We start from the raw sequence: 17,117 nt of genomic DNA, 5'->3' as shown, positions 1-17,117 counted from the left end.
TTCTGCAAATACCTTTAATGCACTTAGAATACACGGGAGGAAAAAAAAAGTTTAGTGATTCACAAAAATATTACAAAAAGTCATGTGCAGGCGAAACACACCCAGCACTGCAATAACAATGTAAGAATTTACATTAGAAACTAATATAAAATATTTAAAAACCTCTGCTAGTTTAGCTTTCCATTTGTTTTTTGTCTTTTATAAAAAAAAGGAAGAGGGGAGAGGGAAGAAAGGCCATCTACAAGGTACGGGTACACCGGCCACAGAAACACAGGCTCCTTCCAGCCCCCTGTCAGGAGTGTCCTGGGGCTCCTCCATCCACATGACCCCTGCGCCCACAGACCACACACACACACACACACACACGCACACACACACAGACACACAGCTGAAGTACTGACAGGTTCACCTCTGGGCTGCAAGGACAGCCCCAGAGGTCAGGGTTCGCTGTGGTCCCAGTCACCCATGTGTCCCCTGCCCTGGGAACCTTGCCTTTGCTCCAGGATTTGCAGAAACCATTCAGCACACAAAACAAGTAGTGTCTCCAGCGAGAGGCAAAACCTCCATCCCTTTAAAGAAAGGGAAAAGTTGGTGTGTCCAGCTTGGGCTGGACAACAGAAGGGTTTTGAAAGACTAAGCTTGGGTTTGGAGCATGACCATGGCTAAACTCAGAGTACCAGGACTACAGGGCTGGATGGGTGCAAGGAGCATCCCAGTGTGTGGGGCCAGGGCATCACTACAAGCCCCTTGTGGGATGCTGCCTGCTTCCATGGGGCTGCAAATTCCCACTTTGGGGAAAGCCAAAAGCCCAGAGGCCCCCCTGCCAGTGATCAGTCCCTACCAGGACAACATGGCCACTCATACCCACCTCCCCTTCCTCAGCCCCTGTGGGTTTTGCATCCCACTTGCTTCTGCAGGAAGAACGGCACAGGAGCCTCATCACCAGCACCACAGAGCCCTTCTGCTCCCATCCTGCTCGGGGCATTGTCAACGTGCCGTGTTTATGTAGGACCCACCGCATACGGTGACAGCTCAGTCCCTCCCACCCTCGCCGCTCGTGCAGTGGAGAGTTTCCGGAGCCGCACTTTCGCTGCAGTTGGGCCCCAGGGAAAGGAACAAAGGAGCCATTTTCATCTCCAGCCTCGTTGGGAGTGGAGGGAGAGGGCAAGAGAAAAGACCAGTGTTTGCAAAACACGACAATCAGCAGGAAATTTTCCTCTGGCTTTTCGAGGTTGGGTTTTTTTCTCTCTCTCTTCATCTTTTTAAAGAGGGCAGGCACAGCATCAGGACAGTTTAAAAACAACAGGCCACATCTGCCATGTGCAGCCCTTCCTGGGCTGATATTCCTCTCCTGCTCTTGGGGCTCCACGAGCCAAATGGTGAACGATGCCATGATCTTCCAGTGAGGGAAAGGGATGGGGCAGCCCCTTCACAGCAGACTAGAAATGACATTTGTGAACTGATGTGCCACTTATGATGATTTTATGGTCTGTCAGCAACTTTAGGGGAAACAGAATCATGGTAGAAATGAAGAGGTGGTGAAGTACGATACACGACAGGTTCACTGCCTGAGAGACAAGTCGATACGGGACCAGGTTTAAAACACATTTGCAACCTCAGGCCTATTCTCCATTTGAAATTTTGGACTCATGTCAAACACAAGGGTTGGGTTTTTCTAAAAGAAAAGAGAACAAGCAGATGCTGCACAACAGAAGAAAATGTTATAAAAATAGTAGGTTGAAAGAGAGCTTGTTAGGTTGAGAGCCCTAAATCCAGCTTTAAAACCTTAAGAGGTGAACCCCACAGGCAAATGTGGATTTTTAGATTGTTTTGGATATAGTCTGGCTGCTGTGCAGGCTGGCATTTATCGATAGGGACAGATGCACAGAAAGAAATTCTTGGTTGCGCGACAGTTCGTCTGCCCTTGCAGCTTCACTCACAGGAAAAATTAAGGCACAATGTGTTCTCTCAGGGGAGGGCAGTCACTTAGAGGACCAAGTCCCTGAGAGGTGGAAGGGCTCTCCTGGTGCTGGAGCCCCTCCTCACCTGGCTGCAACAGAGCAGGGGCTGAAGCCCATGACTTGATACAGTGGAGCCAGAAGGTGCAAGGCCATGGGCTAGGGGAAAATTGGACACATGGGTCTAAGGGTTTCCTCTGGCCTGAAGCTTTTCTCCCCACCTGACGTGATGCTGCCTTGCCCTGGCCAGATACAAGCTGGAAAAGCAGGACATGGACTCTGGATGCCAACCTAGGAGGAGGGAAGAGACAAGCATTGCTTTCAAGTGTTTTGGGTTTTTAAAAAATATTTCTATTGGTCCCAGATGAAAAACACCACAACCCTCACTTCTCCCAAGACCATTTGATGACCTGATAGTGTAATTTCAAAAGCCACCCAAGAGCAACTGAATATTTGAAGTGAAGAGCTTCAGAATATAATTTCAAATCACTGTTGGCAATTCCACATAGAGTAAAACCAATATATACCGTCCTCAAAGAATTAGACACAGCAGGCACCACCTTTCTAAGCCACTGAAAATACAGTCACAGCAGCTACAAGACTGACTGCTCTGCTCAGATCACACCCTACATACTTTAATACTGAAATTATACATTCCTTGTCCTGTTTTTAATCAGAAATTGAGAAAGAGAGAGTAGCCCTGGCTTTTAGGACTTCTCCTGTTTCAGAATTGCTGTCACATGTTGGATTTTCAAGGCTGTTCATCTTTCCAAATATCCAAATTGACCTGCATTGCCAGATTTCTTCAGGAGGGAGGAAGCCTGTACTCACTGCCTCTAAACTGCTTTCATTTCCATTCAGGTCACTGTCTTTGGCCAACACAAGCCTCACAGGGTTTGGTTCCATACAAACCTGCTTCAGGCCTTCTACACAATCTAGAAAAACATCAGCACCAGTGCACCTACCATCTCAGCAGGTTTGGGCTAGAAAAACACCGTGGCATTTATTAACACTGATGCACTTCCCTCTTTCAAACTACTTGCTCACTAAAATACAAAGGTTTCTTTTCCATTTCTTTCACACACAGACATGTCCTCTTGCCCCAAGAAGAAAATAACCAAACTTCACATCTCATTTACTTGCCAATGAGTAAGCCTTTGGCACGGTTGCAAACTTGATGTGAATCATGAGGGGATGTCCTGTGGGTGATACTGAGTAACTGCAACTTTCTTACTCCTAGATAACTTGCTGAGAGGCAGCGACACAACCAGGGAGCTTAAGGGCTGACTTCCACCAGCTTCTCGTAGTTGCTCTAACAATAAGATACAGAATTCTATTTTAGCAATTATTTGTCTAATATTTCCCCCCTTACCTAAATAGGAAGATTTCACTTCCTTCCCTTCAAGCCTTCCCCCCTCAATTGTTATGTGGCTACCAGCAAAGATCTGTGAGAAAGTGTCTCAGAAATAGAGATTTCTGGCATGCCACCTGTTCATAACTCAAATACACAGAACTATATATAAATACATGACATGGAACAAAAATACACACACACACAAGGATACTGGGTGGATTATCACATGCATTCAGTGTGCTCCCTCTGAAGTCAATGGAAACCCAGCCCAGAGCATCTGATGAGAGTAAATATGGTGAGGAAAACACTTGCATGAGAAAGGCAGAACTGGAGCACAAGCCAGCTTGGAGGAGGTGCTTTCCCTGCATACAGCACCACATCCCTGCTGTGACGGCTTGAAGAGTTCACAGGGCAGGAGGTCCCAAGCTTTCCAGATGTGTGTCAGAGCCCAGAGAGGGTCTGATGGACTTCTCTCTGCCCTGTGCTGATCTCTGCAGTAACAGCAACAATTGACCTTCCAAATGTCTCTTCTCCACAAAGATGTGGATTTTAAGCTCCTTTTAATGAGAGCTAGCATCTGGAAACGAGGAAGAGCAGCCAGCACCGTGGCAACAGGCCAGCTCTGCTGCAGCACCCCCAGCAAGCTCGTACAAGAGCATCCATGGGCTACTGTTGGATGGCTTTGGGACAAAATTGTAGTTGCTGCCCTTGCCTTTCCCCCACCTCCACAACCATCTGTTTGCCCATTATCTTGAGGTGGGACACTTGGGCACGTTGTTTTTGAAGCTGGACTGGTAGGTTATCATGCCGCTTTCTCACCCACGCTATCCCCTGCACATACATCTACAATGCAGAAGGGATGCTTAGCGCTAACCAGGACAATGAAAACTGGCCAAGAGATCCCATGGATGAATGCAGCCTGCCACAGCACAGAAATCACTCTGGCTGGCACATGCAGATATCTGAAAGTTTGTTCTTTCACAGCAGGATTTTAAGATGATCCTCTGAGTTCAGACAAAATGACAAACTCATTTACATGTAAATTGCTTTCATAGCTTTGCAGAAAGGAAGGTTCTGCAGAGCAGTGTTGGACCCTGCATTTGGCCTGCCTTAAATTATAATATAAAAACAATTATAATAATACAAATACTACTTTGTACACAAAGCACGCCCTCCCCTGCAAACCCTGGCATGCTTCGGTAGGTCCTACAGCCCTCTAGTCAACAGTCACCCTCTCTGCACAGAGAGACATTGAGTGACTCGCCTGAGGCCACAGAGGAATTCTGTAGCAAGTCCAAGGAAAGCTTTGTGGCTCCTAGCTCTGCTTCTTGACCAACATTAACTGGCCTCAAATATATGCAGAAAACATCAAAGCTGACTGTGCTGGGAAGAAATTAAATCAGAAAACAAACACAAAACCAACCCTGGGGTACTGTGAGGCATCCTGGACTTTGCTGTTTGATATGGGGAGTTAAGTGTTAAAAGCTTTTGTTATACTTGTATTAGGATCACACAGCAACTGCGCATAAACCACCAAGTTATCTTGTAGGCAGAAAGGGGTGGAAGGAAAGCTGCACCTCCCCTGACAAGGAGTGAAGAGTTGTCACCAAAAGACAATGGGCAGAGGAAGGCTGGGGAATATGCATCAGAAACAACCTGCAGCAGCAGCAGGGGGTAAAGCCTGCGGTGGTTTGCTGCAGCGTATCCACAGGGCCAGCAGCTGATGCAGAGACACAACCTGGCACTGCAGAGACCGGCTCCTCTGCACATGTTTTGCTCCAAGGAGGAAGCCACAGGGATCTAGAGAGAGTGTCTTTGCACACTGGTTTTGATGCTTTACAGTTCAAACCTATCTGAAAAAAGGAAGGTCAGCAATAAGAGCCACCACAGCAAAGCTAGAGGGGAAAAGGGAGCTGCACTAGGGCACAACCCTGCTGGAACAGGGAGAATAGTTGGCTTCATTGAGGCTGAGTCTCCTCTCTGTTATGCCAGGGCAGCAGAGATCTCCACTTCATAAGCTTTCAAGCAGCCCCCTATCCTGCAGAGCTGCTGAAGTTGTCCCTGTGAACAAACGATCCTTTCTAGCTTCTCAAATTCTGTACAATAGCAAGGAAAAAATACTTGACAGTATCTCTTTAAAGATAAACACACTGTAAACAGGAGATCTCCCCCGCCCCGGTAGCTTTCTTCCTCCTGCTTGTGCAAAACCAGAGGTTGTGACCTTCCCTGGGGTTCAGGCGCAAGGACAGGATGCACGAGAATAAAGTTGCCTCTGTTTGCAGCGATACCATAGCTAATAGCACCAAGACCAACACTTAAAAAACATGCCTAATTTGAGGGCAGGGAGGATCTGGATTTGTTTTTCTTGACTGAACTAGAAAGTTCATCCTTAAATCTGTTCAGCTTCAAGCATGTGAGCTTTTGGCCTCCTTTAAACAGGGGAAATACCATTCCGTTTCTGAAAAGAGAAAAAAAAATAGCACATGGAAGAACAGTTCTGCAGTCAGTAAAAGTTTGGCTAACAAAAGGACTCCAGAGTCACGTAAAGAACATTTAATCCATGGATTATAGGCTCGCACCTGGCAGAAATGTATGTGTAAATACAGGCGTGCAGAGTGTCTACACCCTGGGCTAAGGCAGAGGAGAGTTCTGCAGCTAGGAGAGAGAAAGGATTCTTACTACTAATTTTCATAGTTAAATATTTCTCACTCACACTCACACATACGCAGGCTGTTCCCAGAGAGTTCAGCCTTGGGAGGGATAAAGGAAAGGGCTCAGTTCAGTCTGGGCTGGTGCTGAGTAGCTCCTCTTCTGTTTGCAGTGGTTGTGCAGCAAACTCTTTTTATTTGCAGGCAGAGTTTTTACTGCATTAATTATCCTGTGAGTCACTGGGTAATGGACAGTAACTTGGCTCTCCCAGTTGTTAGAAGAGTGTAATTCAGCTCTAATGCAGTGGGTTGTCGAACACGGCATCTGGCAAGATGGAAACTTTCAGTTTCTTTTCAGGCCAGCTGTACTCCTTTGGAAGTTTAAACTGTAAGACAGTAAAGAGAACCAGTTAATGTGTATCACTGCAATCTGCACAGAAAAAACAAAATTGTTGCAAAGGCAGGCAGCCCCATGTTATTATTATTTTTTAAAACAAGAGGCCACTAAGAAAACATTTCCCCATCAGTATGTTTTGGACAGCAGTGGACATTAGATAATGTGGCCTGTCTCAGCTGCCAAAGGAAAGTTCTGAGCTTTCAGCCCAAGCGCTGTTTATTTCATCAGATGAATTTTGGAGGGTTTCTGCCCCATCACCATTTCCCCTTCCCAACCTCTGTGAAGATCTGCAGAAGTGTCTTCCCTCCTATCTAACCATGTCCCTCTCCTTTCACCCAGCCCAGCCCCCAGAGCCCACATTTGCTTTAAAGGGAGACTTAGGGCAGGTCTGAAACCCCTCCTCATTCAGGGTGGAATGTAGGTGAGCCATCACAGCTCTGCTGGATGCCAGGCAAACTGCTGCCCTGGCTGGGGAGAGCCAATGTGCCTGCACAGCATTCCTGCTCCAGTCCTTCCCATCTCTGGCACAAAGGCCTTGCAGAGCTCTACAACGCCTTGTGCTCACACAGGCACTCACCTGCTCAGGCTGTTTTGCAAACACTGGTTGAAGCACACAGAAGGGAGATTTTTTGCCCCAGTCTGGTTTACACAGCACTGTCTGTGGCCAATGTTTCCCAAACAAGGCAAGTCCACTGGTCCCATCCTGATGCCACTCCTTAGGCTAGGAAGTCACCCCAACATCAACCCAAACACAACCATGCAGGGACAGAGCTCCAAGGAGCCTTACCACCAGCCCTTCTCACAACCACATGGCCAGTGACCAAGCATTGACAAAGGTCTCTCAAACACAGCTCTGGGGTGGGGGCGGAAGGTGTGGGGTGGAATCTCTTAGGCTACAAATATGCCCCATCCACAGCTGAATGGCAACCAGTTCTGCATAGGCATTTCATGCAATCCCAGTGCTCAGCCTGAGGACCCAAACCCCATGGGGGATAGCTCTGGAAGCCTGTTTGCAGGATCATTTTGTTTTCAAAACTATTCTGCACCTGGTGTTGCACTGCCTCGCCCTACAATACTCCCTGACACCCTGATGGGACTCCCAGGGAGGAATCTCACAGGGACCCAACACCACCAGTGACAATCTGCCCTGGAGGTGGCTAATTCAGAGTGATTATGGGTGCAGTGGTCCTCTCCTAGGAGAGTCCTCAGACTGAGGCCAGCAGTACCAGAGGCTTCCCAGGGGGTGTTTGAATGAGAGAGCTGGCACAAGGGGACAGCAACTTGCAAATCATCAGTCTTTATCAAATTACTTGGTCTTCTTCCCATAAGCACCCTGTTTCTGATGGACATTAAGACAGGCTCAGTGTGAGGTTCCTGCTAAAGGAGATCCCCTCCAGCTGTCTGCTCCACAGCAAGGCTGTCTCTAACATGAATTTGCTCCTGACCTTGCTCCATTTGCAGCTGCCCATGAGGGTAACCTGCACTTGGTATCCATTGACCTAAATATGCTGGGCTGGTGGTTCATGGTCTGACCCATGATCTGGGGACACAGCAGGAGGATTCTTCAGGATAGAGGCTACCCCAAATGCCTGTTCATTATCCTCTAGGAAACAAACAGCTCAAGTCCCATTTATGGTTTTCATAAACTCAAACCCAGGGTATAGCTTGCACTGTGTAATCTACTGGCCCTGCACTGCCCAGGGAATTCTGAGTTCGCTGTCTAGGACATGTGAAAAACATGCTAAAGATACTCAGACAGATTATTTCACTTAATTTCACTTAACACAGGTGGCTCTTTATGCAGCAAAGGAAAGACTCCTCACAGCACTTCGTTCTACCACATGAACATCATCAACAACAGTCAGGGCTGCTGGGGAATGCTTTCAGTTGGCCCAACCCGGGATCCTGCAAATTACAAATCCTTGGAGGAATCTGGATGCTGAAAGATCACATTTCATCTCAAGTATTTTCCTTTTTATAAACAGCAGTGGTTCCAAAGCAATCCTCTTGGAGAAGTCATCTTTTGCATCTGTTTATTTTTCACTTTTTAATTCAGCAAAGTCACAGTGAGTCGGAACCGAACACCCGGTTGCTGTGCCAGGAGCTGCCATGCTCTTTGCCTCAGTGGACAGCGAAGGAACATGAGCCGTCCAAAGCCTTCACTAAATGGCCTTCAAACCAAAGTGCTCCGGGCTTCCATGTCACTAGCAAAAATGAGCTTTGGATTAGGTTTAACTGGATAAAAGCTGGCCTGAAAGTCACTGCACAGCCAGCAGCGTGCTCCCCTCACTCACACAGTGAAGAACACCCTGGCATTAAGTCAACTCTGGATTAAACAATTAGAGCCCTGAGATTTTCCTGGGGGGAGGGGAGCAGAGCAAGGGATGGGAGGGCTGCTCTACAAGCCAAGGAAAGTTTCTTTAGAGTCTGCAGGGAGCTGTAAAAAATGGGATTAAAAATATTACATGTCATTTCTGCCACTGCTCTTTGAAGTCGAGCAGAATATTTATATGGCATGCATGGGAGACGGGGTGTTAAATGTTCCCCAGGAAGAGATCACATGGCAGTGGGAAGTTTAGTACCAGCTTTATAAAGCTCCCCTGGCTGTTGCTGTAATGCTTCCAGACTGGAGATGGTTCTTTGCGCACTGTGCAGGGCCAGCAGGTGAAGGCTAAGTAGCAGATGTGAAACAGCCCTGCCTGCTTACCAAACCCAAAAAAGGAGGCCCATACAACAGATTGTTCAAAAGTAAATGTGCTGCCACCACTTTTAGCCTTTCTGAAAGAAGAGAAGGTGATGTGCTAGGAGCTGCTGGCAAGGACATTATCTATGCATGGCATGGAGGAAATCCTGCCACCTGGCCCAGGGGCCACACTGCTTTGATTCAGGGTGCTCAGACACCATGCTGGGACAGATGCTGATGGAAATGAAAACGCAGAGTCTCCCTTAATACCTATCCCTGTCTTGTATTTCTTGCAATCCCTTCTCTCAGTGCCTCAGTAGTTCACAGCAGATGTGAAGGCTTAGCATGGCCTCAAGTCTATGGATGGGGCAGGGCTGCAGCCTGCAGGCTGAGGGGAGGATCAAAGGCAAGCTGCAGGATGGGCTGAGCTCTCTGGGACAGTACATGGAAGATACAGGAATGTTGCAGCCTTACTTCCTCTGGAGAATTCAGATCTTCTAAATCTTCCAGCATTCTCTCTACGAACTCTTCAGTCAATAGGATCTGCAAAGGAAATACAGTAATTTATGGCTTTACACTCTTAGTTTTAGCTAATTGCAAGGAACAGCATGACTTCTACAGAGAGCAGACTGTACCAACTCACTCCTCCTATGTCCTTCTTTCCCACAATACAAAGGCTTAAGGGCAAGAAGCTCCTAACTTTGTCTTCCACCCCAACCACTGAAAAAAAGTTGAAATTATACAGCAATCTTTTTTGACCCTCAATTATCTTCCCCAGTCTAAAATTAGAGGCTCAGATTTAGACAGAAAGAGTGGGGAAGGAGGAAAAAGGGTCAAGATAACAACTGTTGTAGAGACAGTAGGAGACGGCCACTTTTCATCTGATCCATTGAAGTTAAGCTCACAGTTTAATCAGGAAATAGCAGCATAGGAAGAGCCAGAGACCCATACAGAACTGGTGCTCTGGGCATGGGGAAGGGCCTGACCCCAGTACAGCACATTGTTCACGTGAACCAGATGCTGGGTATGGGAAGTGCTCCCAGAAGTGCCCATGTGAGGCCCATCCTGTGTGCCTGTGCTGGGAAAGCTTTGGCCCATCTCAAAGCCAGGCTGGCAAGCATGAAGCAGTCCAAAACAGCTGCTGTCAAGTCAAAAGTCCCAGATGAGCACCACGACCCCAACTCCATGTAGTCCCCTAAGTCACAGAAACCAGAGACATCACAGGAGAAATCAGCCCCGGGAATTCAAGCAGAGGAACTCCCACCCTCTTTAAAAAAATACGTGATAGGCAAAAGCAAACACATCCTGCCCTCTTCACAACAGCCGTAAAGGCCAGAGCTCCAGGCAGGACAGCTGGCTTGGCACAGGAGCAGAGACGGCAGTGCAGGACCAGGCAAACATCCCCACGCAGTGAGGGGGCCTTGGAGCAGCATTCCTGGGAGTTAGGTTGCAGCAGCATCCAGTGGATTATTATTCCCATTTTAGCCTACAGGTTTGTTTCTTTCCCCCTGCTCCTCCTTTCCTTCCTCTGGTCCACCCTTTCCTCCTCTCTGGCATTACTTTCCATCCAGAAGAGCCCACTATTCACATGCCCCCTTTCTCACTCTCTCTTTCCCTGTTATTCCCAGCCATGAGCTCTGTGCTTCAAAGAAGGGACTGTTCTAGCACCAAACACTGGTGGAGCTAAGTGGCCAATTGCACTGCCCTCCACCTCACATCTGGAAGAGGGGCAGCCAGGCTGTCCCACTGCTCTGCAGGAAGCCAACCTCCTGTACTCACTGGCTGCTTAGGGCCAGTAACACCAGTGGAGAGCGAGTGACTGCCAGGATGCCATGGGCAAGTGGAAGCCTCTGGGCTCCATTTTGGCAACACATAAGCAGGACTGTTGGACAGAAAGAGAAAGGGAAGACCCTGGTTTCCCTTTCTTCTTTTGTTGGGCAAGAGAGGAGATCAAAAAACCACCAAATCTAAATCCAAGGTGTCTGCAGTCTTCTCCCCTCAATATTGCCATGCTGCTGGCACTACACACAGATTTCCTGGGGGATGAGGGAACCACAAACTCCCCTCTCCACTACATTCACCTCTTCACTTAGCTTCAACCTGCAGCAGGCTCCAGGCCAGGGCTTATGACCAAGCTGCTCAGCATGAATGCAGGCACCTTTATCAGGCCTTTCTGATCATACCTCGAGCCTGAAAAAACTCTGCTTCAGCTTGGAGCCAGGAGCTTGCTGCTTTGGACAGGACTCTGCAACCTGGCACCAATCTGCAGACTGGCAAGCTGAGGAACATTGCACTGAAACACGCAGTGCCAACGCAAACTGCAGCAGTCTCCTTGCAGGGGCTTGCAACTCTTGTGCCTGTTGAACTGGAGACACTCATTTGTTGGCTGTTTGCAGGAGGAGGGAGAAGTCTGTCCCTGTTGGAGGCAGGAGGGCAACCTGATCGCTCAGCTCAGGAGGAAGGGCTGGGTGGGGAGCTGGGGCTCTGCACCGAGCGGATCGCTTTCTGTGGAGGCGCAGTCTGCAGTGGGGTGAGGGAATGAAAACAATTTGGCAGACATCAAAATCTACAGAACAGCCGGAAAAAAGGAGGAGGAATTGGTATTCACAGCAATCGGGCCAGGAGGAAATGAATATTCAGCCATCCACGGATGAGCAAAAATGCCAGAGGTTGGGATGGGTGACAGAGCAGGAATGAGGAGCTGCAGCTTTGGCAGGGATACTAGAAGACAAGCGCAGCAGGAAGACCCCTGGGCGCTCCCAAGGTGCCACAGGCAGGAGAGAAATGGGAGCCATGTGTGCAAGGCAGCCAGCTGCTCTGAGGCTGTAGGAAAACAAGACAGGGTATGCAGGGGTAAACAGAAAAGGGTAGAGAGAATGAAGGAGGGGACAGGTCAGGTCTTGGCTAGGGACGAAGCTACGTGAAGCACTGTGCCTAGCACTGCAACTGGGGTGCAATGCCTTAAGATGGCTGAGCCCGTCTACAGCTCACTGCCCTCTCTCAGTGAATTTTGCTAATCCAGCCAAAAAAAAGCACAAATTCCACTGAGGTACTGAGCTGAACTGGCTCCCTGAAAGGTCTGACAAGTGGAGCGAGACAGGAGACCACAGCTCAGCTCAGCTGCATTTGGGAGCTCAAAGCAATGGCAGCCTGCTCTGTGCAGCACATGAGGAAAGATCGCAGTACCTTCTGCAAGCCCTGCGTGGACAGTTAACTTTGGTGGAGGGCAGGCGTCACAGGCTGCAATGACAAACTGCTGGAGTGACATTCACACGCACAGTGTGTGTCTCAGAGCCCGTCCTTAACAGTCCAAGTCAGAAAAAACCCCACCCCAAATTCTCCTACCCCACACTGCTGGGGAGACCTGCCTTCCTTCCTGGAGAAGAAGGGAGACTCCAAAGTGCAGGTGTAACCAAATGTACAAGCAGTCACGTCCCTCAACACAGGAAACTGGCACTCTTGGGACTCTCCTGAGCATGCAGGGGGAAGGCATGTGCCAGCAGGACACCAACTGCTTAAGAGGGCTTGGAAGCAAGAAGTATTGTCATCCTGGATTCGCGTCTAGACAAGATTTCTGCTGTTAGGAGTAGCCCAATCAAAACGGCCCAAGAGCACCAACACCTGTGCTGGTGATCAGACTGCCATCCACACCTGCAATTGGCAAAACCACCTTCGTTCTGGTGAGTGAGTCTTACAAAGAAGGCTGAGAATAAATCCAATCCTATCTCAGCGCCCCTCACTCACAAGAGTTCACGTTTCCAGTTCTTGTAGCGTGTCTGCTCCTGCACAGTATGATACCCCATTACATTAACACACACACATTGTATGTGCACAATATTAAAGGTGACATTCCCAGCAAATAAACATGACAGACTGCCATTGCTCTAGGCACCTAATTTAATTTCCTCTGGGATTTAAACCTTAGAAGCTCAAATTAAACAAATAGGCCTCACTCACTTTCTACTTCAGAACTGAATCTAGAGTTTTCCTCTGATGCTGTTGACTGATCTTATCAACAGGACACTGCACAGAGATCACAATGATGAAGCAGCTTATTCCCTTCCCAAAGGAAAACAGAGCCCCACTGTTGTGCTGCAGCCATGGGAAAAGCCAATGCAATCTGGAGGGCAAGCAAAACCATCCCATGTACACTGAACAAGCCTCTTCTCCCATGAAATCTCTCAGCTGGTGCTGAGGAAGCAAAGGAGCAGTCCCGAGCAGGTGTCCTGGGTGCCGCAGCAGCCCAGTGCTCGCAGCGCTGTGTTTTCACAGCCCTGTGCAAACACTCAGCCTGCCGAAGCTGGTCACAGGGTGCAGCTCAGCCTGTGCAATGGCTGTGCAGAATGAACAGTGAACGGCTCCACCAGCCAGCTGCAGGTATCTGAAACATCTCCTTGGGTGCTGCGCAGTCCTGCTTGCACCAGGATGTCCTGGACCTGACCTAGAGAGGCCTGGACACGTGCTAAACCATTGCCAGCAGATCTGGATTCCATTTGCTTTGTATTTTGTGGCACTGAGTCATGCTACAGATGGTTGGAAGATGACGACTAGCCAGAAGATAAGTCCCTGTTTTCTATCACAGGTACCTACCGCACAACTGAGGTCTGAAGTTTGAGTTCTCACTACTTCACTAACAGCTGCCAGTGTCCAGACATGTTACAGAACACCAGGCTAGGCTGTCTCATTCAGGTGGATGTGCTCAGGAAACACATGCTGTCTCCCTCTCGTGGCAAGTCTCACCTGAGCTTGCTGAAATCTACTTCGTATCCACAGGGCTCACCTGTGGGTCACCTGAAGCAGTCTGTGTTGAAGCTTTCTGTGTTGAAGCTTTCATATCCACAGCTGGCTGAGAAATCTGTATCATGACTTGTTACAGGTACACAGCTGCAGGCATATGAAAACGGATGAAATCTAGAAGGGTACACAAGATCATGGGGCTCCAGATGAGTTCGGCTGACTTTGAAAGCAACTGGTGCTTAGTAAAACATTAAAAGAGTTTATAGTCAGCTTATGGGTACCACCTCATAGTTAACACCCCATCTCTCACTACAGGGTTCAACACTGCCATAAGGGATTGAAGTTCTCAGCTCAGAAAAGGCTGCTGGGGACAGAGGTCACACCAATGTTTAATGCCTGGCACAGCTGGCAAGATTTTGACCAAGGAAGACTCTCAGAAGCTGAGCTAGGAATCAAGCTGCAGCTCTGCCCAACTTAAAGAAACATGCTTTGCCCAGGGCAAGACAAAAGCAAACGGCCCAGCTACACCGAAGCAGAGGCTTTCACTAATAATACTCAATTTTCTTGCCTACCTAGGAAAAAAACAAACAATCACACACTTTGCCCTAGTGCTCTGTTTGCATTAAACACCGCAAGTTGTTTTTCTAGCAGGTTTGTCAAAGAAAGGAAACCATGTTTTATTAGTTCTGGACTTAGTACAGAGCTGGCCTGTATGTCCAGCCAGAGAAGGTGAGGACACATTGCAGTAAACCCCTATGAAAACCATAAACCCTCCTAAGAAACTGTTCATCCATTGGGTGCTATGCCTGGAACAGGTGGAACAGTTGTATCCTAAGTCAAATCATCTGTTACATCTGCAAATATCCAGCAACTTTTAGGAGTCCTTTGCCCTGAAAATATTTCAGCTTAATTCTTGCTGGCAGCACAGCAAAAAGTTAAGTTGAAGTGTGTCAGCCTTTCCCACTGAAATTTCCACCAATAACAATCCCCTGATGAACCATGTGTTGTGCCACAGGCACTCCCCAGCCCACCTCTCCGCTCTCTCCTTGACCTGGCCTTCTTTGCACTGCTTTGCTCACACTGCAAGTGGTTCGGGGCAGAGGCCTTGTCACATCATTGTTCTACACTGGGCCAGCCCTGACACTGTCTGAAAAGGCCATCTTGCTGCCTGAATCCATCACAGCTCCCACTACAGCCTCAAAGGTGTCAGTATTGCAACAAACACCTCTGATGGGAAATTCCACTGCTGCTCTTCCAGGAGATTCACAACGCCCCTTGTAAAGGAGAAACATCCACTCACAGATGCCTCAGGGACCTTATTGCTTCACACCATGATGTTACAATCCCAGAAGAGGAAGTATAGGATGACACTGAAAGATTTTGACCTTGTGGGATCTTTTCGTGACATTCCCAGTCACAAGGCTGATCCCGAGGACCTGAGCTCCTTAGAGCCCAGACTGATGAGATCCATCGTGCAGACAAGGCTTCTTTGATTCAATACATAAAATTTGGCTCAGCTGGGGAAAGGGCTGACAAGGGAGCCAAGACAACAGGCAAATCCAATACTTTCAGAGAGAAAAAGCAAAGGAAGAACAGGCATTTCAAGGAATGCACTAAGTGGGTGGAAGACAACCTACATGAAGTAGCCAAAATGTAGTTTGAATGGCAAGGGAGGGGCATTAGGTGGCAGGATAGACAGTCAGTCAGATTAAGAAGGATGAAAGAACCTGACTCATCCAAACTAGCCTGGACAAAGTACTAGAGAACATGCTGCAGGAGAGTTGACATCGGGAGGATCATCATGTTCTAACGGTGCATTTCTAGCCTAGACTAAATGTCTCCCAGTGTCTCATTCAGCTGTGAGGTAGAAGAACACAAAGGGATAATGCAGTAAGATTTTGGGGGATGTTTGGAGAACACGATAAACTTACTGGACAACTGTTAGCTTAGATTTCTAAGATCTGCTCAAGAATTTGGGGGAAGTCACTCAAAAGATTCTGAAAAAAAATTTCATGAGTAGACACATAAAATTGCTTTGGAGAAGAGCAGGCTGTAGTTGTACACAACTCAAAGCAGCTTGTGGGTGTTGTCCTTAAACTCACCATGCTAAGAATGACACATCTATTCAAGTGTGGGGAGACCAAAAATCAATCCTGTGTCTTCAAGAGAGGATGACTATGGACTATGGGACACAACCCATAGCTACCACTTACAAGTGAGCATCTTGAGCATCAGAGTAGCTCTTTCAAATGTTGCTTTTAACCTCTGTTGCTGCCATTATGCCAATGTGCATAAATGATTTAACGTGTGGTCTAGCAGATAGAAGAACCAGGTGTGCTCATTTCCAGGGGAATGTCCTGACTCTACCGGAACAAAGTCATTCTCTTGTGCACTCTGTCTCTGTGACTAATTCAGTGTTTTATATGATGTGGAACAACTCCAATTGGATGAGCTGAGGAAGAACCAAAATACCCTATAGTTGTGGTGCCCATAAAGCAAAAAAGTAGAAATAGGGGTTCAAATTAAAGGAAAGAAATAAAATATGAGTTTCTCATATCCTACATGAGTATTATATCCCTCAAGTATTGATTAGAGAAGGCAAACTTCTAACAACTCCAGACCTATTCTGCAAAACTAGATTTTTTTCCCTGTTTTTATTGAAGAAAATTTTCTTATTTCTGGTTTCATTCAACATAAAAGGATTTTATTTCAGCTTTTGGTCTCTTTAAGGCTTTTGTTTCAGCAAGAAAAACTGAAAATATTTAAAGATTGGGCTCAGTCTGATCTTCTTTCCCAGATTTTTCACTTAGGTTGCCAAACCAAAAGAATGGATCATCCCCCATGACCCTGCTCACAGTAATCCCCCCTCTGCTGTGACTGCCAGCATAGATAGCACATGTTGATAGCTCCTGCATGCTGGATGCTTCCCACGGCTTCCATGTACCTATCCTGCCTACAGGCACATTTAACATTTTCTATGAGAGGTTTGACCTTGCTGTCCTAAGCCTCAACTTATTTTTCCATGCTGGATGCCTTGTTTTTCATTTTTTTCTAAAGGTTTTTAGGGAAAAAGGAATCGAGAGAGGTATTTTGGAAAGAGTGTATTTTGACAGTACTAGCGAATTCATATGATAATTTTGTTGGCACAAGAACTATCCCTTATGAGGAGGGTGATGAAGATTAGCAAAGAAGTGCTCTGGAGGACAAGGAAAAGTCTTTCTCCTGATGATAAAAATGCTCTGCTAAGTCAGAAGTCTCTGAAGGTACTGTTTGCCCATAGCCTTTATGAGAAATGAAGAGCCCTTCTTCATTGAACATGTGCCCAAGGCAGTTCTGCCCC

The 17,117-nt window shown here is 47.5% G+C and overlaps 1 protein-coding gene across 2 annotated transcripts in view; it reads right to left on the bottom strand.

The window, feature by feature from the left end:
- SUFU (SUFU negative regulator of hedgehog signaling) overlaps positions 1–17,117 on the bottom strand; it is a 91,096-nt gene continuing 73,979 nt past the window's right edge. For both annotated transcript variants that reach the window (XM_042019210.1, XM_042019211.1), the window contains exons 11-12: positions 9,515–9,583; positions 1–6,346 (exon numbers count right to left, since the gene is read on the bottom strand). In XM_042019210.1, the coding sequence (XP_041875144.1) occupies positions 6,257–6,346; positions 9,515–9,583 (159 nt within the window). In that variant the 3' untranslated portion in view covers positions 1–6,256. The remainder of the gene's footprint in view (positions 6,347–9,514; positions 9,584–17,117) is intronic.

This window comes from Corvus kubaryi, unplaced genomic scaffold (assembly GCF_017639235.1).
Source record: "Corvus kubaryi isolate FWS band 111438036 unplaced genomic scaffold, C.kubaryi_AGA036_p1.0 138, whole genome shotgun sequence".
NCBI lineage: Eukaryota > Metazoa > Chordata > Aves > Passeriformes > Corvidae > Corvus > Corvus kubaryi.
Note: the sequence above shows the minus strand (reverse complement) of the source record. Positions and strands in the feature narration are given on the sequence as shown.